This window comes from Eubalaena glacialis, chromosome 4 (genome assembly GCF_028564815.1).
Source record: "Eubalaena glacialis isolate mEubGla1 chromosome 4, mEubGla1.1.hap2.+ XY, whole genome shotgun sequence".
Lineage (NCBI taxonomy): Eukaryota > Metazoa > Chordata > Mammalia > Artiodactyla > Balaenidae > Eubalaena > Eubalaena glacialis.
Window position 1 is genome coordinate 60,802,828 of NC_083719.1, and position 22,038 is coordinate 60,824,865.

The window sequence follows — 22,038 nt, forward strand, 5'->3', positions numbered from 1 at the left end:
AGTGCACTCTGTGCAAAAAGTTTGAAAACGTTTTGAAAGTGTGCAAGGGTAAAATTCCGCGACCAGAGTATGCGCGATCTTCTGTTTATCTCTCCCGGGCTACTGTAGCACCTTTTCCGCCCGCTCGCCCCGCCCCGCCCCGCCCCGCCCCGCCCCGCCCCGCCCCGCCCCGCCCCGCCCCGCCCCGCCCCGCCCCGCCCCGCCCCGCCCCGCCCCGCCCCGTCCCGTGCACCACGCAGCCGGCAGGAAGTGCGCCTGTGCACTGTGAGGCCCTTCTCGCCTTCCGTCGCTTCCTTTTCTGTCTTGGCCCCGCCCACCGCCGGCGCCGTCGTTTCCGGTTCAGCCCAGAAACGGCCCAATCGCTTCTGGTCCCTGCTTCGCTGGCCCGCCCATTTCTCCAACGTTTCGGTGGCTTAATCGGTCGCCGGGGCAGGTGGTTACCAATAAAGTTTTACTGTTTCAAAGCCGGGCGGACTGGGCCCATTTTCCGTCCCCTTGCTCGCTGCCCGCAGTTCGCCTCGGCTACAGGTAACCAGCTTTAGGGCCTCATGGCCGCGGGCTGCCGCGGCCGGGCGGGGATGAGGCCGCCTTTCGCTGCCCGCGCGCTCCCGTGGCTCTTGGGTCCGTTGGCGTCCGTCTCAGCTTGAGCGCAGTCCCTCCGCTCCCGCGGGCCGCTTCGCGCCGGACCCCATGGCCTCTGAGGAGCCGCCGCCTTCGTTGTCGCCGTCGCCACCTCCCTCCCCCGAGCCTGAGCTGGCCCAGCTGAGGCGGAAGGTGGAAAAGTTGGAACGCGAGCTGCGGAGCTGCAAGCGGCAAGTGCGGGAGATCGAGAAGCTGCTGCATCACACAGAGCGGCTGTACCAGAGCGCCGAGAGCAACAACCAGGAGCTCCGCACCCAGGTGCGCGGTCCCCATCCAGCCCGAGATGAGGCCTTCGAAGTCTAAGATAGCCTCAGAAGGGCTCCCTGGTAGGGCCCGGGACTGCTTTATAGAGTACCTGAAAGAGTTAAAAGTTCAGTGCGATGATAATTCCGGGTACATTTGGAACAAACCTAAGAGTTGGGGTGCTCGATTTAGATAAGTGCGTGAACTGCAGTTGTGGCCGGCGTGGAGTGCACTTAAGTACTTGAGTCTTCATTCTCACTTGTGAAGTCCCATTGGCAGTAGGCACATTTCTAATATTTTGTTCTAGATCACTTTTGAGTTTGTTAAAGCGCCAGATTTCAATCAGAATCCCATTTATCATACCCTAGATGTGTGAACTGATATTGAGCCTCAGAGGCCCATAAAATGAGAATGCTAGGACCACACTGGTGGAGGTTAAATCAAAGGAAATGTCAACCGACTGTTTTACAGTTTTGCAAATTGCTGAACGCTAGGTATGTGTGAGGTTGTTCTGGGCATTCATCTTGAGTAGTCTAGTGGAAGTAGGGAAGATAGAACTGTCTTCGTTAGAGACAATAAGCAGCTAACTTTGTTCTTATAACGTGCAGTAAGGACAAATATTTAAACTCCCATTTAAAAAAAACTTTTAAACAGCATAATCTTTTCAGCTTGATTGTTTTGGGCAGTCGCACTCTTTCCCAACAAGTTATTTCCACGTAATTATTAATTTCAGTTAAACTGTTGTCTAGTCTTTTGGCATATATTGGTACATTTCCTAAAACCACAAATGTAGGCTGAACGTTAAAGTATCATCAAACTTTGTTACGCTTTGTTATCAAATAATCTATGAAAATAACCGCTGAGTTGCAATGACCTTTCTGTGCGCATTGTATAGAGTTGTTAACATTGTGACATTATCGAAAATTTGTGTTTTGTTACTCAACTATTTCTTGGACAACTACAGTGGATAGCGACTGTGCTAGGAGACTACAAATATTGTTAAAATATTGAGGGGAAAGGGGAGCAAAATATGATGAGCTGTATAAAAACGCTTTTATAATTCTAAATTGTAACAGTACAGCTTGCTATAGAGATCCTAAAAGAAAACGTTTTTGCTAATCTTTGAAGAGCCAGCGTTTTGGTTATTAGTGTTAATTTGATAGCAGTCTAATATGAAAAATTGAAATGCATAGAAAGCTGTAACTTTACTAGTGATAGTAATTACTCTTCTTTATTATCTTTCTAGTCAGCCTCCCCTGGTGGTGGGTAGACAGTTTGTTAACTGTCATTCCTAATGACTAGATAGTGTTTTATGTGGAGCAGTAAAACTTTGGCTTGAGAATTGAGGGTGAACTAGCAGGAAAGTACAATATGTACAGGCTTTGGAGTCAAAGAAACCTTGTGCAAATTACTTTCTTTAGATTTCTCAGATGTAAAATGGGGATTAGGACAACTAATTTGTAAGGTGGTTGTAAGAATGAATGAGATGTTACCCACAGTACCAAGTGCCGTGCCTAGCATGTAGCAGATACTATATAAATGGTCTTGTTCATAGTAATAGTGGTAGTAGCCAGAGCCAGGATTAGAGCAAGGCAGTCAGTAGCCTAGGGAGAAAAATTCAAGGGGGCACTCATTCTCAGGTATGATTCGATACTTGCATGAATCTGAGAGTGAATGCCTCCTTAAATTTTGTGCCTTAGGTGTCTTGCTCGCTTCACTTTAGTTCCAGCCCTGGTGGTAGCAGCAGATTTGATTATCTGTGAAGTGCACAGATAATCTGTATATAATCAGTCTGATCACCTTTCTCTTTTTAAGCTTTATGTATCATTAAAGAAATACTTAGAAGCTTGTTTTTTGGGTTTGCACTTATAATGGGTATAATCTCACACTGAGTTCCTGTCTGACTGAGCTGTATTGATGAGGCAGCTCTTCATCTGCTTATGGGTATTTTTCACACTCAGTTGCTTTGGCCTTGGTATTCAGTGAGACACAGGGAGGTGAGGTGCATCTCTGAGGCAGTCACCTCTCTTTCCTTCTGCTCCAGTTACTTAATTATAAGATTACTATTTCAAGGAAAAAGTATGTTAAAGTATATGAGTGGCATTGTTTAAGTGAATGGTTAATTCCAGGTGGAGAACACTGAATGATACTAGATAATTTAATTCAGTGATTTAATTCTCCTTAGGGAGAACTGCTGGCTGATTAAAATAGTAGTATAAAAACTTTCTTATTTGTTAGAAATAAAGGATCCTGTTCACAAAGTCTTATTAATTTAGTCAGGCTGATTTTTGGAGGTAATAGTTTGAGGTTAGCTAGAGAATATAAGAATAAAAACATCTTCTTTTGCAGATGTAAAAGGTGAAAGCCAGTTATATTGTAGTATTTTCAGTTTTTCTGAAAAGGAAACTAGCTGATATTGGTACTTCTCCAAACTTTTACCAGGAAAAATAATCATTGTAATTTCAGGAGAATAGTGTGTATATTATTAGATTGCTGTATGGTTTATTTTTCCTAAAGCCTTGCTTTCTTTCAGGTAGAAGAGCTCAGTAAAATACTCCATTGTGGGAGAAATGAAGATAATAAAAAGTCTGATGTAGAAGTACAAACAGAGAACCACCCTCCTTGGTCAATCTCAGGTATTCAGCTTATAGTGAAGATATCCTAATACTTCTACATTCAAATCATGCTAACATGGAGTTTTCTTTAAATTAGAATCTGTATACATCTAGATAAATAGGAGAGCTGTTACAAAGTTGACTTTTCTCCATATGATTTGGTATTTTCAGATAATCTATTTGCTCTTTTGGTGGGAAAGTAGAAATGTATTGTTATTCCTGTAAATACGTAATATTGCTAATATGCTTTCATTGGCACATTCACTGAGTAATTTTTGCTATGCTGTAAGCCATCTACTCTCATCTTACCTTACTTGTGACCAGGGGCATGTGTTTTCTTGTTGATGCGTTCCACTTAGCCTCAATTCAGTGTCAGTCTCTTAGGCCCTCCTGGGAATGGGGTGAGCCTACAACCCTGGCCTTATTAGTGGCATTATGTTGTGAGGCAAAATAACTGAGAAACCAAGTTTTAATAAATAGGGATCACAAGAAATGATCTTTCCCATTAAATTTTGCCTTGTTTTATTCAGTACGCAACTTAGCAAATTGCTGAACACAGCAATGGTATGAACATTACATATCTGTATATTATGTATTTTAAAAAGTCAGCACCATGAGCAAAATTTGACAGAAAAGTCAGCCCTCGACATGTTGTCATTTGATATTGAAGTATACTGAGGTATGTAGTTAGACATTGTTAAAAGTTGCTAATTTTTTTTTTTTTGACAGAACACAACCTATCTACCCGTTTTCTCTTTTTACTCTTGCTATGGAAAACCCAAATCTGCTTACCTTTTTTTCCTTTTTAGCTTGACAGCTAGGGTACTGAAGGTGACATTAGAATCAAAGATACATATCTCTGCAGATTTATTTGGACCATTAATTTTAATCTGTTAAAATGTGTATAATTATAAAAATATGATTTGTTTGCAACGTGTGCTCTTTTGTGTTCAGTGCCAGTGTTTTGGAATTAAGTCCTTTTTATATACACTATTTTAATATGATATCACTTAATTTGTTTTTTCAATAGATTATTATTATCAGACATACTATAATGATGTTAATCTTCCAAATAAAGCATCTGAACTCCCAGTTCAGGAAGATCAGGATATCAAAGCTTCTACTTTTAATTCTAAAGACCAGTCACACATAGAAAATGATGCTTATGCTGGTACTGATACAACAGAAAATGTTAATTGTGGACAGGACCATTTTGCCTCAAATTCACAGGTAATAAAATGCTTCACTTGAAACTGTTGTTACTCAAGAACTTGTTCTTCTTTGTTGTTATTATGTAGAAAAATAGACTTTTTTGGTTTATTACAACATATGCAAGGGTTGTAAATGTTCTGTGTGTAATTATGCAGTGAATAATACAGTTTTTGAGAAACAAAAATTAGAACTTGTTCGTATGTGTAACTGTTTTCCTACTCTGTTGTGTTACAAAAGTGTATGCTGTACATAAACTAAAACAAAATTTGTCAGTACGTTTGACTCAACCAAAAAATTTTGAGCAACCACAATACCATGTTCACACCACATTTTTTTTTAATACTTCCTTTCTGTCAAATATCTTGCCACTGTTCAAATTTCCCAAAATGTTTTATAAATTTGTTTTTACCATTTGTTTGAATCAGGAGCCCAGTAAGGTTCATACAGGGCAACTGCTTGATGTGTGATGTATAATTTATAGCTTTCTTCTCTATCTCTTTTCTAAAATTTTTTTTCCCCTTGAGCCTGTAGTTATTGAAGAATCCAGATCATTTGTCTTAAAGAATATTTCAGTCTGTATTTTGTGGATTGCTTCCCTATGGTATTAGGCATTTATTTTTGAGTAATGGTCACTCACTTACTTCTAGTGTCTTCAAAACTGGGTCAGAATTGAATTAACTGATACACTAATTCATATTTTTTAAAGTGGATCAAATTGTAATTGATAGCCATCCCTTTCCATTGCAGAAATTGAGGTCTTATTATTCAAAATAGTTTTTAGGTCTGTTTATTGTTTCAGATTCTGCTAACTTTTATATTGACATGAGGATGTTTTTGTCCTATTTGACACGATTGTATCGTACCTAGGAGCCAGCATCTGTGTTAGCAACAGAAGATACATCCTTAGAAGGTTCATCACTAGCTGAAAGTTTGAGAGCTGCAGCAGAAGCTGCTGTATCACAGACTGGATTTAGTTATGATGAGAATACTGGATTGTATTTTGATCACAGCACTGGATTCTATTATGATTCTGTAAGTATCTCAGACCTTTTAGTACTGTATGGTTGTGTTCTTAGCTGCTTGAATACCAAATATTAAACCCTAGGTTGAATTAAGATAAGCAGGGAGCTGCATGTAAAAATTGATTTAAAGCTATTTGGCAAGAGTAAAGATTTATAAAATAGCTTATGATACTATATTTCTATGTTTATTTAATTAAATAAGTTAATTGTGTTATTATAGATTAATATTTTAGAGAGATCTAATAACCTTTTATATGTAAAGTAACATACAAAAATGTTAGTGTATTAATAAAAGGAGACAACTACATTTTGTAAAATGTTTAAGAACCTAAACTAAAAGGAAGTAATGTTGTTGATTCTAGGTTTGGGGTAAGATTTTTTAAAAATCGTTTCAAATACTTATATCTTTATGAATCCATTTTAGACCACAGAGGAGTCTTTTTCTTAAATTCTTTATAGCATGTTTATTATTAGTCATTGTTTTATATTTTGTGACTTTTAAGCATTTCACTTTTAAAAAATCAATTTGTTAACAGTGAGAACTAGGGAATTAATATGGAATCAGAAATATAATGGACCACGGACTAGGACAAAACCAGAAAAGAAAGTTCTTGATTTATAATATAGTGTTATGACTGTTGAAGGTCTGGTATTTAATTGGATTTTTTTCAGGTGTTGATGACAATGATGCTGGAAGTTATATACCCACATACCTCAACCTCAGTGGTCTACACATATGATCTGGTCCTCAGGAATTACAGAATGTAATGCCCCAAAGTAGAGCAGATATTCACCATTCCAGTTATTGGAACTATTATTAACTAGTCTAGGGAATGTAATGATAATAGTAAATTTTTTAGTTAGATAAGGGATTTCATTAGCTTGTCAGTTTGTACTTGGTATAGTACTTTGTAAATACTTTGTAAAAGAGGGTTTAATTTCACAGGAGTATGCTAATTGACAGTGCTAATTAATACCTAGAAAATTAATGTTTAAACTCTTATTACCAAAGAAAATAGCTATTAATTACTTGGTTTCTAGAAAAATATGGAATTTCCAAGTATATGACGTTAGTCTTTGTCATTCTTCTGCCTTCTTTTCTGTAACTTTCTTCCTGACATCTATTCTGTAAATGCTTAATTACATTCTGCAGGTTGTGTCTCAGTGGAGTAGGGACTTCATTGTTTTGCCATTTTTATTGTGCTAGTTTTCATTTTATTTTAATTAATTTTCTTACATATTTGAAAATGTCTATATTTTGGACTGAAAGACATAGAAGATTAAAAAGATTTGAGTTGTAGAAGTTCTGTTATCACTGGAAATAAAGATCAGAAAGCTTCCATTCAGTTTTTAGCTGAAGGAAAGATAGTGAGAATTCTAAATATTTTTGTAAGAGATCTACAAAATTAATTAAAGAAAATAAATTGCAATAGTATCAACAGTTAGAAAAATAAATTATTCTTTTTCAGGAAGCTTTACTTGCTTAATCTCAGTATATATCTTAGCAAGATGTTTCCAAGTCTGATCTGCATGGATTTATGATGTAAATAAGATACAGACGGTTCAATTAAATCTTGGTTATAGAGTACTGGCCAGTATCTAATAAATGCAGATGATTACATAATTTTATCTTTCTAGTTTTTATCCATAATTTACCAAAACTCTATATGGTATGGCTGCTTTACTCTAAGTCTTATGTAGTTACTTAGTGTAGAATTAATTGATTAGTGAAGACAATTGTTTATTGATTTCTTTGTACAGAATGTTATATTGTAGTGTTCATGAGCTTAATTTTATTTTCAGATTTTTCTCCAGGATTTTGAAACATGAACATTGAAAGGCAAATCTTTGTTTTATGTCATTGAGAGGAGGGTTTAGGGGTTTATACTACCAAACCATTATCGTGTAATTATATGGAGAATGAGTCTGCAATTGCTTTTATATGGTCGGCTTTTTCTGATGCATACCTTAGTTTTCATGACTTCTAAAAGGTTTCTGTTGAACCATATGAAGTTGCTGTTTCTATAAGTAAAAAAATGGTCAAATATTGGCAATTTCATGAGACTTATTATAATATGTTAATGTATTCATTTTCCTCACTAGGAAAATTAGAGCAGATATTGAATGGTAAAGTATTTTGGAAAATTAAAAGCATTTTTCATTCTGTTATCTTTATTCGTTTTTTCCAAAAAATACTATAGTTCTTAAAAGAAAATTTACTGTATTTGAATATATTTGTCATTTCTATTAAGTCTATTTTTCTATTTTATTTCATCTTACATGAATAGAACTTATTGTTTTCTTAACTTTGAAAGGAAAATCAACTATATTATGATCCTTCCACTGGAATTTATTACTACTGTGATGTGGAAAGTGGTCGATATCAATTTCATTCTCGAGTAGATTTGCAACCTTATCAGACTTCTGGCACAAAACAAAGTAAAGATAAAAAATTGAAGAAGAAAAGAAAGGATCTTGATTCTTCTACAACAAATGAGGAAAAGGTAATGTCATAATTTTTTAAATTTACATAATGATATCATAGTTAAGCCAAAATTTTTGATGAAACTGAAAATCATTTAGTAACTCTGTATTTTAAACATATTCATTACAATAGCAAGATATCAGAATCTATCAACCAAGAAGCTTTCACATGGAGCAAACATGGACTTTTCACAAATTCTCAATCACTAGAAGTAGAAAAAATTTCTTAAAGTTTGAAGCAGGTAGATTTAGGGCAGATAAAATACTCTTGTGTTACATAATTTGGAAGAAGAACAATCATACCAGCTATTGATAAGTTGATGTCAGTGCACAATTCACAATAAAAGAAAAACACAGTTTGTAAGTAGGTGTAGGTAAAAGTTCAAAATTCTTAGTTGTGTTGAGCAATTTCTTCTTATGTTAGCAAACATTAAAAAAATCCATTGCTAGCAAATGTAAGATACGTATATATTCATTAGTTTCAATTGGTATCTTTTGGGAAAATGGATTATTTGTATCAATAACCATAAAAATGTTCATATGCTTTAATTGGAAAAGTCTCATTTCTAGTTTGTAATTTAAAAAAAAATTCCAAAGAAAGAAACATTCCTTTGTATAGTTATACAGCAATATTTATAAGAACAAAAAAATGGATTTAAATGGCTGACAGTTATTGGTTAAGAAGATGATGGTACATTTAAACTTCCAGTTACAAAGTAAATGAGTCACAGGGATGAAATGTACAGTGTGGGGAATATAGTCAATAATAATGTAATATCTTTGTGTGGAAACATGGTAACTAGACTTGACATTGTGATCATTTTGTAATGTATAGAAATATTGAATTACTATATTGTGCACCAAGAACTGAGATAGTGTTATAAGTCAGTTACATTTGAAAAACAAATAAATAATCTCATAGAAGATGATAACCAGATTTGTGGTTACCAGAGGCAGGGGGTGGGGAGAGGGGGATAGTTAGATGAAGGTAGTCAAAAGGTACAAACTTCCAGTTATAGGATTAATAAATACTAGGGCTGTAATGTACAACATGATAAATACAGTTAACACTGCTGTAAGTTATATATGGAAGTTGTTAAGAGAGTAAATTCTGAGAGTTCTTATCACAAGGAAAAAAATTTTTTGTATCAAAATGAGATGATGGACGTTCACTAAACTTAACCATGGTAGTCATTTTTGATGTATGTAAGTCAAATCATTATGCTGTAAACCTTAAACTTCTGCAGTGCTGTATGTCAATTATGTCTTAATAAAAATGAAAGAAAAAAAGAAAGAAAATGATAGTACATTTAATTGAAAAAACATTATTTAGTCATTCAGATGGTAGTTTATAAAGGCTGAGGGGAATTTTTAAAATACTTATGATACAATGTTAAATTGAAAGAAGGGAAGTAAAAAAATGTTATCAATGCTCTTATTTCTACTCCCTAAATAGAATTAGGTTGGTAGTTTACAGGCAGGAAAGGAGGCTTATTTGCTATATTGGCATTTTGTAAATTGTGGCAACTATTCGATACTTTACTCTTGATTTTTTTTTTTTCTTTGAAATACAGTTGAAGTACAATATTATGTTAGGTTCAGGTGTACTAAATAGTGATTTGACATTTGCATACGTTATGAAATGATCACCACCTTAAGTCTAGTAACCATCATCTTCCACATAAAAAGTTATTATATTATTATTGACCATATTCCTTATGCTGTAAATTGTATATCCATGGCTTATTTATTTTATAACTGGAAAGTTGTACGTCTTAATCCCCTTCACTTCGTTTGCCCCCCACTCCCAGCTCCCTCCCCTCTGGCAACCATCCAGTTGTTCTCTGTATCTATGAATCTGTTTTCCTTTTGTTTGTTTTGTTTTTTAGATTCCACATGTAAGTGAGATCATAAGGTATTTGCCTTTCTCTGACTTATTTCACTTAGCATAATGCACTCTAGAGTCATTAATGTCTTTGCAAATGATAAGATTTCATTTTTTAAATAGCTGAGTAATATTCCTGTGTGTGTGTGTGCGCGCACACGCCACATCTTTATCTATTTATCTATCAATGGACACTTTGGTTGCTTTCATGTTGGCTGTTGTAAATAATGCTGTGATGAACATTGGGGTGCATATATATTTTTGAGTTCATGTTTTTGTTTTCTTCTGGTAAATACGGAGAAGTGAAATTTCTGGATCATATGGCAGTTCTCTCTTGAATTTTTTGAGGAACCTTCATACTATTTTCCATAGCGGCTGAACCAATTTACAATACCACAAACAGTGCAAAAGAGTTCTCTTTTCTCCACATCCTTGGCAACACTTGTTATTTGTTGTCTTTTTGATAATAGCTTCTAGAACAGGTGTGAGGTGATAATCTCATTGTGGTTTTGATTTGCATGTCCCTCATGATTAGCAGTGTTGAGCATCTTTTCGTGTGCCTGTTGGCCATCTGCATTTCCTCTTTGCAAAAATGTCTATTTGTTCTTCTGCACATTTTTTAATTGGGTTGTTTTTTTGATGCAAAGTTGTGTAAGCTGTTTATATATTTTGGATATTAACCCATTTTTGGTCATATCATTTGCGAATACCTTCTCCCTTTCACTAGGCTGCCTTTTTGTTTTGTTTATAGTTTCCTTTGCTGTGCAAAAGCTTTTTAGTTTGATGTAGTCCCATTTGTTTATCTTTGCTTTTGTTTTCCTTGACTGAGGAGACATATCCAAAAAAATATTCGTAAGACTGATGTCAAGGAGCATACTGCCTATGTTTTCTTCTAGGGGGTTTGTGGTTTCAGGTCATACATGTCTTTTTATACATATATATTCATATTTTTTTATTGAAGTATAGTTGATTTATAATGCATTAGTTTCTGGTGTACGGCAAAGTGATTCAGTAATATGTATATATATTCTTTTTCATATTTTCCATTACGGTTTATTACAAGATAATATAGTTCCCTGTGCTATACAGTAGGGCCTTGTTGTTCATCTGTTCTATATATAGTAGTTTGTATCTGCTAATCCCGAGCTCTTAATTTATTCCCTCACCCCCACCCCTTTGGTAACCATAAATTTGTTTTCTATGTCTGTGAGTCTGTTTCTGTTTTGTAAATAAGTTCGGGTCATGTTTTAGACTCCACATATAAGTGATATATGATATTTGTCTTTCTCTTTCTGACTTACTTCACTTGAGATGATAATCTCTAGGTGCATCCATGTGCTGCAAATGGCATGATTTCATTCTTTTTTTTATAGCTGAGTAGTATTCCATTGTGTATATATACCACATCGTCTTTATCCATTCATCTGTCGATGGACATTTAGGTTGCTTCCATGTCTTGGCTGTTGTAAATAGCGCTGCAAAGAACATTGGGGTGCATGTATCTTTTCGAATTATAGTTTTCTCCGGGTATGTGCCCAGGTGTGGGATTGATGGATCATATGGTAACTCTATTTTTAGCTTTTTAAGGAACTTCTATACTGTTTTCCATAGTGGCTGCACCAACTTATATTTCCATCAACAGTGTAAGAGGGTTCCCTTTTCTCCACACCCTCTCCAGCATTTATTATTTGTAGACTTTTTAATGATGGCCATTCTGACCAGTGTGAGGGGTTACCTCATTGTAGTTTTGATTTGCATTTCTCTAATAATTAATGAAGTTGAGTATCCTTTCATGTGCTTCTTGGCCATCTGTATGTCTTCTTTGGAGAAATGTCTATTTAGGTCTTCTGCCCATTTTTTGTTTTGGGTTGGTTGTTTTCCTGTTATTGAGTTGTGTGACCTGTTTGTATATTTTGGAAATTAAGCCCTTGTCGGTTGCATTGTATGCAAAGGTTTTCTCCCAGTCTATGGGTTGTCTTTTTGTTTGTTTATAGTTTCCTTTGCTGTGCAAAAGCTTTTAAGTTTGATTAGATCTTGTTTATTAATATTTCTGTTGCCTTGGGAGACTGACCTAAGAAAACATTGCTACAATTTATGTCAGAGAATGTTTCTCCTATGTTTCTCCTATGTTCTTCTCTAGGAGTTTTATGGTGTCATGTCTTATATTTAAGTCTTTAAACCGTTTTGAGTTTATTTTTGTGTAGGGTGTGAGAGAGTGTTCTAACTTCATTGATTTTATATGTGGCTGTCCAGCTTTCCCAACACCACTTGCTGAAAAGACTGTTTTTTCTCTATTGTATATTCTTTCCTCCTTTGTTACATTTAAGTCTTTAATCCATTTTGAGTTTATTTTTGTGTTTGGTGTGAGGAAATGGTCCAGTTTCATTCTTTTGCACATAGCCGTCCAATTTTCCCATCACCATTTACTGAAGAGGCAATCTTTTCCCATTGTGTATCCTTGCCTCCTTTGTCATAGATTAACTTCCCATATAAGTGTGGGTTTATTTCTGGGCTCTCTATTCTGTTCCATTGATCTATGTGTCTTTTTTTGTGCCGGTACCATACTGTTTTGATTACTGTAGCTTTGTAGTATATTTTGAAATCAGGGCGCATGGTACCTCCAGCTTTGTTCTTCTTTCTTAAGATTGTTTTGGCTATTTGGGGTCTTTTGTGTTTCCTTACAAATTATAGAATTATTCTAGTTCTGCGAAAAACACCATTGGTATTTTAACAGGGATTGCATTGAGTCTTTAAATTGTCTTGGATATAGTATGGCCATTTTAACAATATTAATTCTCCCAATCCATGAGCACAGTATATCTTTCCATTTGTTCCTCTTCTTTCCTCAATATTTTATAGTTTTCAGAGTATGAGTCATTTTCCTCTTTGGTTAGATTTTTTTTTTTTTTAATTCATCAATCCCTGAGCCTTATTTATTTATTTATTTATTTTATTTATTTTTGGCTGTGTTGGGTCTTCGTTGCTGCGTGCGGGCTTTCTCTAGTTGCGGCAAGCAGGGGCTACTCTTCGTTGCAGTGCGCGGGCTTCCCATTGCGGTGGCTTCTCTTGTTGCGGAGCATGGGCTCTAGGCACGCAGGCTCTGTAATTGTAGCACGTGGGCTCAGTAGTTGTGGCGTGTGGGCTCTAGAGCGCAGGCTCAGTAGTTGTGGTGCCTGGGCTTAGTTGCTCTGCAGCATGTGGGATCTTCCTGGACCAGGGCTCGAACCTGTGTCCTCTGCATTGACCATTGAGCCAAGAGGGGAGTCCCTCTTTGGTTAGATTTATTCCTAGGTATTTTATTCTTTTTGGTGCAGTTGTAAATGGGATTGTTTTCTTTTTTAAAAAATATATTTCTTTATTTGGTTGCACTGGGTCTTAGTTGTGGCAGGCAGGGTCCTTAGTTGCGGCTGGCGAGCTCCTTAGTTACGGCTTGCGGGCTCCTTCGTTGTGGCACATGGGCTCCTTAGTTGTGGCAGGTGGGCTCCTTAGTTGTGGCTCAAGGGCTCCTTAGTTGTGGCATGCAAACTCTTAGCTGCGGCATGCATGTGGGATCTAGTTCCCTGACCAGGGATCGAACCTGGGCCCCCTGCATTGGGAGTGTGGAGTCTTAACGACTGCGCCACCAGGGAAGTCCCTGGGATTGTTTTCTTAATTTCTCTTGTAGTTTGTTGTTAAATGTGTAAAAATACAACAGGTTTCTGTATATTAATTTTGTATCCTGCAGCTTTACTGAATTCATTTGTTAGTTCTCACAGTTTTTTTGGTAGTGTCTTTAGGATTTTCTGTATGTTGTATAATGTCACCAGCAAACAGTGACAGTTTTACTTCTTCCTTTCTAGTTTGGATTCTTTTCTTTTTCTTGTCTGATTGCTGTGGTGAGGACTTCCAATACTGAGTTGAATAAATGTGACAAGAGTGAGCATCCTTGTCTTGTTCCTGATCTTAGAGGAAATGCTTTCAGCTTTTCACCGTTGAGTATGATGTTGGCTGTGGGTTTGTCATATATGGCCTTTATTATGTTGAAGTACGTTTCCTTTGTACTCAGTTTGTTTAGAGCTTATCATAAATGGATGTTGAATTTTGTCAAAAGCTTTTTCTGCATCTGTTTAGATGATCATGGTTTTTATTCTTGAGTTTGTTAGTGTGGTGTATTGTATTGATTGATTTGTGGGTATTGAACCATCCTTGTGTTCCTGGGATAAATCCCACTTGATCATGGTATATGGTCCTTTTAATGTATTATTGAATTTGGTTTGCTAATATTTTCTTGAGGATTTTTGCATCTGTGTTCATCAGTGATATTGGCCGGAAATTTTCTTTTTTTGTCGTGTCTTTGTCTGGTTTTGGTATCAGGCTGATGCTGGCCTTGTAGAGAGTTTGGAAGTGTTCCCTCCTCTTAACTTTTTTGAATACTTTGAGAAAGATTTGTTAACTCTTGTCTAAATGTTTGGTGGAAATCACCTGTGAGGCCATCTGATCCTGGACTTCTGTTTCTTGTGAGTTTTTTGGATTACTGAATCAATTTCATTTGCAGTAAATGGTTTGTTCATATTTTCTATTTTTTCCTGATTCAGTCTTGGGAGACTGTGTTTCTCAGGGTTTATCCATTTTTTCTAGGTTGTCTGTTTTATTGGCATATAATTGTTCATAGTAATCTCTTGTTTTTTGTATTTCTGCAATATCAATTGTAACTTCTCTTTCTGATTTTATTTATTTGGGCCCTCTCTTTTGGTGATAAGTCTTGCTAAAGGTTTACCAATTTTGTTTATTTTTTCAAAGAACCAGCTCTTAGTTTCACTGATCTTTTTTCTTTTTTTAGTCCCTACCATTTCTTTCTTTCTTTTTCTTTTTTCTTTTTTTTTTTTTTTGGCCATGCTGCGCAGCTTGCAGAATCTTAGTTTCCCAACCAGCGATCAAACCCATGCCCTCTGCAGTGGAAGCGCAGAGTCCTAACCACTGGACCACCAGGGAATTCCCTGTATCCTTTATTTCTGTTCTGACCTTTATTATTTCTTCTCTTAACTTTGGGGTTTTTTCTTCTTTTTCTGGTTCCTTCAGCTGTAAGGTTAGATTGTTTATTTAAGATTTTTCTTGTTTCCTGAGGTAAGCTTGTATTTCTATAAACTTCCTCTTAGAACTGCTTTTGCTGCATCCTATGGATTTGGGATCATTGTGTTTCCATTTTCATTTGTCTCCAGGTATTTTTCAGATTTCTTTTTTGAGTTCATTAGTGACCCATTGCTTGTGTAGTAGCGTATTGTTTAGACTCCATGTGTCTGTGGTTTTTGCAGTTTTTTTCTTGTAGTGGATTTCTAGTTTCATACTGTTGTGGTTGAAAACGCTGCTTAATATTTCAGTCTTAAATTTTTTTTTAATTTTAATTGAAGTATAGTTGATTTACAGTGTTGTACTAATTTCTGCTGAGTTATACACATCTATACATTCTTTTTTTTTTTTAATTCTTTTCCATTATGGTTTATCCCAGGAGACTGGATATAGTTCCCTGTGCTATACAGTAGCACCTTGTTTATCCATTCTAATTGTAATAGGTTGCATCTACTAACCCCAAACTCCCAGTCCATCCCTCTCCCTCCCTTCCTCCCCCTTGGCAACCACAGGTCTGTTCTATATGTTTGTGAGTCTGTTTCTGTTTTGTAGATAGGTTCATTTGTGTCATATTTTAGATTCCACATATAAGTGATATCATATGGTGTTTGTCTTTGTTTTTCTGACTTACTTCACGTTGTATGATAATCTCTAGTTGCATCTCAGTCTTAAATTTCTTGAGACTTGTTTTGTGGCCTAGCATGTCATCATCATACAGAATGTTCCATGTTCACTTGAAACAAATGTGTATCCTGCTGCTTTTGGATGAAATGTTCTCTATGTATCTGTTAGGTTCATTTAGTCACGTGTAATTTAAGGCCAGTGTTTCCTTACTGTTTTTCTGTCTAGATGATGTCCATTGATGTAAGTGGAGTGTTAAAGTCCCCTACTGTTATTGTGTTACTGTCAGTTTCTCCCTTTATGTTTGTTAGTATTTTCTTTATGTATTTAGGTGCTCCTGTGTTGGGTACATAGATATTTACAATTGTTATATCTTCTTGTTGGCTTGATCCCTTTAGCATATAACATTCTCGTTTGTCTCTTTCGACAGTCTTTGTTTTACAGTCTGTTTTGTCTGATGTAAGTATTGCTACCCCAGTTTCCTTTTTATTTCATTTGCATGGAATACCTTTTTCTGTCCCTCACTTTCAGTCTGTGTGTGTCTTTAGATCTGAAGTGAGTCTCTTGTAGGCAGCATATATATGTTTTTTTTTTTAATCCATTCAGCCACTTTGTCTTTTAATTGGAGCTTTTAATCCATTTACATTTGAAGTAATTACTGATAGGTATGTGCTTACTGCCATTTTGTTCATTGTTTTTTGGGGGGGTTCTGTAGTACTTTTTTGTTCCTTTTTTCTTTTGCTCTCTTCCCTTGTGATTTGATGACTACCTTTAAGTGTTGTTTGGATTGCTTTCTCTTATCTGTGTATGTGTTGTTGGTTTTTGGTAACCATGAGGTTCATATTTGACAACCTATATATATGTGATTATTTTAAGACGATTCCTGAAGTTTGAATGCATTCTAACTGCTTTACATTTTTACTTTCGTTTCCCCCCACATCTGATGTTTTTGAGGTCATATTGTACGTTTTCATTTTGTTTATCCCTTAACTGCTTATGTAGATATACATGATTTTACTACTTTCATCTTTTAGCCTTTCTACTAGCTTTATCAGTGGTTGATTTGCTATCTTTACTGTATGTTTACCTTTACCAATGAGATTTTTCCTTTCATAAATTCCATATTTCTAGTTGTGGTCCTTTCTTTTCTACTTAGAGAAGTCCCTTTAACATTTCTTGTAAAGCTGTTTTAATGGTGCTGAACTCTTTTAGCTTTTGCTTGTCTGTAAATCTCTTTATCTCTCCTTCCAATCTGAAGGATACCCTTTCTGGGTAGAGTGTTCTTGGTTGTAGGTTTTTTCCTTTCATCACCTTGAATATATGGTGCCACTCCCTTCTGGCCTGCAAAGTTCTGCTGAAAAGTCAGTGATAGCCTTATGGTAGCTCCCTTGTGTATAACTAGTTGCCTGTCCCTTGTTGCTTTTAAAATTCTCTGTTTTTCTTTAATTTTTGCCATTTTAATTGTAATTAACCTCTTTAGATTCATCTTGTTTGGGACTCTATGCTTCCTGGACCTGGATATCTGTTTCCTTCCCCAGGTTAGGGAAGTTTTCAGCTATGATTTCTTCAAATAAGCTTTCTGCCCCTTTCTTTCTCTTCTCCTCCTGGGACTTCTGTATTGTGATTGTTAATATGCTTGATATTGTCCCAGAGGTCTCTTAAATTATACTCATTTTTTTAAATTCTATTTTTTCTTCAGCTTGAGTGATTTCTGCTGTTGTTTTCCAGACTGCTGATCTGTTCCTCCGTATCATCTAATCTGTTGTCCGTTCTAGTTATATTTTTAATTTCAGTTATTCTATTTTTCAGCTCTGGTTCTTCTTCATATTTTCTAACTATTGAAATTTTATGTTCATTCATTCTTCTCCTGAGTTTGGTGAGCATCTTTATGATCATTACCTTGAACTCTTTATCTGGTAGATTGCTTATCTCCACTTTGTTTGTTCTTTTTATGAGGTTATGTCTTGTACCTTCATTTGGAACATATTCCTCTGTCTCCTCACTTTACCCAATTCTCTGTGTTTATTTCTGTGTGTTAGGTAGGTTGTTTATGTTTCCCGTCTTGGAGAAATGGCCTTATTTAGGAGACCTCCTCTGGGGCCCCAGCAGCACACTCCTTTTTGGTCTCCAGAACCAGATGCTTTAGGGGTGTCCCCTATGTGGGCTGCATATACATCCTTCTGTTGTGGTGGGGCTGATTACTGTGGGAGCACTGGTAGGCAGGGCTAGCCCCTGGCCTGGTTGGCTGTGAGGCCATGCCTTGTATGGTGGCTGTAGGCCTACTAGAGGGTAGGGTAGCCTTCCTGTGAAGTTGGCTGCATGGTCTGGGGGGCTCAAGGCTGTTCCTGGTTCAGTGGAGGGTGAAGCTGGGTCCCCACATGGCTGTCTTTCTGGCAGGCCAGGGGTAGGGTTTGGGGCTTGTGCCAGCCTGCTGGTGGGCAGGGCTGGGGCGCCAGCACTAACAGACTAGAGGAAAATTCCAAAGTGGTGTGTTCCAGTACCAGTGTTATTGGGGTAGAACAGACTCCCAAAAATGGCTGACCCAGGCTCCTTTCAAACTACTGCCTCAGTGTTGGGACATAGAGCATGTGACATTTTGCATGTGCCCTTGAGAGCAGAATCTTATTCCTGTATCCCTCTAGTTCTCCTGAACATAAGCTCTGCTGGTTTTTCAAAGCCAGACATTCTGGGGGCTCATCTTTCCAGTGCAAGACCCCTGGGCTGGGGACCCCATTTGGGGCTCAGACTCCTCACTCCTTGTAGAGGACCTCTGTGCTTGTGATATTCCTTCCATTTGTGGGTTGCCAGCATGGGGGTGTGGGTCTCCACCTGTCCTACCCATCTCGTGTGGTTCCTTTTGTTTGTTTGTTTCTTTTAATTTTTTTTAAAATTTTTATTGGTGTATAGTTCCTTTACAATGTTGTGTTAGTTTCCACTGTACAGCGAAGTGAATCAGCAGTACGTATACATATATCCCCTCTTTTTTGGATTTCCTTCCCATTTAGGTCACCACAGAGCATTGAGTAGAGTCCCCCGTGCTATACAATAGGTTCTCATTAGTTATCTATTTTATACATAGTTTCAATAGTGTATGTATGTCAATCCCAATCTCCCAATTCATCCCACGCCCCCCCGCTTTCTGCCTTGGTATCCATACATTTGTTTTCTACGTCTGTGTCTCTATTTCTGCTTTGTAAATAAGATCGCCTATACCAGTTTTTTCAGATTCCACATATATGTGATAATAAACGATATTTGGTTTTCTCTTTCTGACTTACTTCACTCTGTATGACAGTCTCTAGGTCCATCCATGTCTCTACAAATGACCCAATTTCATTCCTTTTTATGGCTGAGTAATATTCCATTGTATATATGTATTGTGTGCTTACTTCTTTATGTCTTTAGTTGTGGAAAATCTTTTCTGCTAGTGTTCAGGTCATTCTCATAGATAGTTGCTCTGTAACTAGTTGTAATTTTGGTGTGTCTATGGGAGGAGGTGAGTTCAGTGTCTTCCTACTTCACCACCTTGGCCACCTCCCCTACTCTTGAAATTTTATCTCAATTCTCTATTTGATTTGTCTTTATTTCTCTTTTATTTTCACTGGCAATACCTAGGAATTGAAGATTATGTAACTAAAATACCAAAAATGATTTTTCTTTTTTTTTAAGATCTCTTTTTTAGTGACGTCTACCTATTACCAGTGGTTGAACTGTTTGAAAGGATACATTATGAAACTACCTCTCCCTAGCAAAGCAAAGAACATGTAGGGGTCCTCAAATGACCTTTCCTGACAAACTAGAGAATGAAATTTGAAAGCATTCTGTGAGATTTTGGTCCAGCTTAGCTCCCATAACTGTTCATCTTTACCATCCTTCAAAAATATATTAACTTCAGGACAGTGACTTAAGAAAAATCCTGATGAAATTCTGAGAATTCCCAAAGGATTCTAAAAGGTAATTGTGAAGCATGGGAGGAAAGCAGTTAGGACGTCCTCATCTTTTTCTTGAGTTTTAAGATGTTCTTGAGCCTCACTTTCTGGAAGTGTAGAGTATACAGAAGGAAGGAAGTAGGGTGAAGAGATTGGAGTAATAACTTGAAATATGCATATATGCTTAATGCCCACATGTAGGCCCCGGGCCTTTCTTATATCTTAATGAATATTTATCTAACATTCTAGACTGACAAATAGTTGTTTTTTTTTTTAAATAATTTTTTAATTTATTAATTTATTTATTTATGGCTGTGTTGGGTCTTCATTTCTGTGCCAGGGCTTTCCCCAGTTGCGGCAAGTGGGGGCCACTCTTCATCGCGGTGCGCGGGCCTCTCATAATCACGGCCTCTCTTGTTGCGGAGCACAGGCTCCAGAAGCGCAGGCTCAGTAATTGTGGCTCACAGGCCCAGCTGCTCCGCGGCATGTGGGATCCTCCCAGACCAGGGCTCGAACCCGTGTCCCCTGCACTGGCAGGCAGACTCTCAACCACTGCGCCATCAGGGAAGCCCTAGACTGACAAATAGTTTTTAAAAAGCAGTACCTCTTGCAATTTCACTCATTTTTCCTCTGCATGTATTGTCCTATAAGCAGTAGTAATAATAAAATATGTAAGATTGGAAACTGTTTTTTTTTTTTTTTTTTAAAGCATACATAGATAGGGAAATTTTTTGGCCATAACTCACAGTGGCCTTTAAAGTTCCTCATAGTTTTTCAGCTCCTTGCCCTTGTTCTTGTTCTTGGTGAGTTTATGTTGCTGGAAATATGTATAGTTTATCTATCACACTGTGAGTGTTTAGCCAGTCTTCAAACTGAATTTATGCTGCTATTAAAAATGCGTGTTTAGGGACTTCCCTGGTGGCGCAGTGGTTAAGAATCTGCCTGCCAATGCAGGGGACACAGGTTCGATCCCTGGTCCGGGAAGATCCCAAATGCCACGGAGCAGCTAAGCCTGTGCACGACAACTACTGAGCCTGCGATCTACAGCCCGTGAGCCACAGATACTGAGCCCACGTGCCACAGCTACTGAAGCCCGCGCGCCTAGAGCCCTTGCTCCGCAACAAGAGAAGCCACTGCAATGAGAAGCCCGCGCACCACAACGAAGAGTAGCCCCCACCCACTGCAACTAGAGAAAGCCCGCGCACAGCAACAAAAGACCAACGCAGCCAAAAATAAATAAATTAATTAATTTAAAAAACAAACAAACACAAGTGTGTTTAAGATGCTCTCATATTTTATAAAGTAACAGCGGAACATATGAATTCACATCATCATGTTGCTCTAAGATAGAAAGAAAATTCAGACTGTGTTACAAACCAAAGGAAAATAACCCTCTGTTTCTTCTAAAGTTAAAATAATAGATTTGTTCATTTGTCCTAGGGTATGCCCAGTATGCATGTATAATAAATAATAAAAGGCTTATGCCAGGTAAGTTGGAATTTTGGAACAAAAGAGATGTAACTGATTCATCTGTACTTTTTTTGTATTATCAAACCAACTCTCTAATATATTAAATTTTAGCAAAACTTCACTTCTGCTACATTAGGTACATTTGGACCTTTAAATCCCTGCTATAATTAAAGCTAATTCTTTATGTTATGTATGTTGACTTGATAATTGGCTCAACGTTCAAAAAAAAAATTTAGGTTTAGTTGTATTCTCTAGGCCTGCACTGTTCAGCCAGCTCCATCTGGCTATTGAATACTTGAAATGTAGCTAATCCTAATTAAGATGCTTTCTAAGTGTAAACTACACTCAGTTTTGAAGACTTAGTACAGAAAATCCATGTAAAATATTTTGGTAATTTTTATATTGATTAAATGTTGATTTTATATATAATTAATAATATTTTGTAAGTACTGGGTTAGATAAAATGAATTTCACTGGTTTCTTTTTACCTTTTTAATGGCCCTACTAGACAACTTTAAAGTATAAATATAACTTGCATTTTATTTTTGACAGCATTGTTCTAGGCTGTCACATGTCCAAGCAATATGTGATGAGGGCCTGGACTGGGGCAGTTAAGACACTGAAAATAGATAAGGAGAGAAAATTGGTATAAATTTCAAACAGAGTCTATAGCACTTGGTAATTGATTTCAAGTGGTGGTTAAGGAGATGTCAAAGACTTATGATTTGGATAAGTGGATGGTAATATCATTAACCAGGAAAGGGAACATGAGAGGAAGAGGCAGTAGAGATAATAGCTATTGTTATTTC

At 36.9% G+C, this 22,038-nt stretch overlaps 1 protein-coding gene across 2 annotated transcripts in view; it reads left to right on the forward strand.

Moving 5' to 3' along the window:
* The first annotated feature begins 343 nt into the window (after positions 1 to 343).
* AGGF1 (angiogenic factor with G-patch and FHA domains 1) overlaps positions 344 to 22,038 on the forward strand; it is a 46,598-nt gene continuing 24,903 nt past the window's right edge. For both annotated transcript variants that reach the window (XM_061187926.1, XM_061187927.1), the window contains exons 1-5: positions 344 to 900; positions 3,419 to 3,521; positions 4,531 to 4,730; positions 5,580 to 5,744; positions 8,050 to 8,238. In XM_061187926.1, the coding sequence (XP_061043909.1) occupies positions 691 to 900; positions 3,419 to 3,521; positions 4,531 to 4,730; positions 5,580 to 5,744; positions 8,050 to 8,238 (867 nt within the window). In that variant the 5' untranslated portion in view covers positions 344 to 690. The remainder of the gene's footprint in view (positions 901 to 3,418; positions 3,522 to 4,530; positions 4,731 to 5,579; positions 5,745 to 8,049; positions 8,239 to 22,038) is intronic.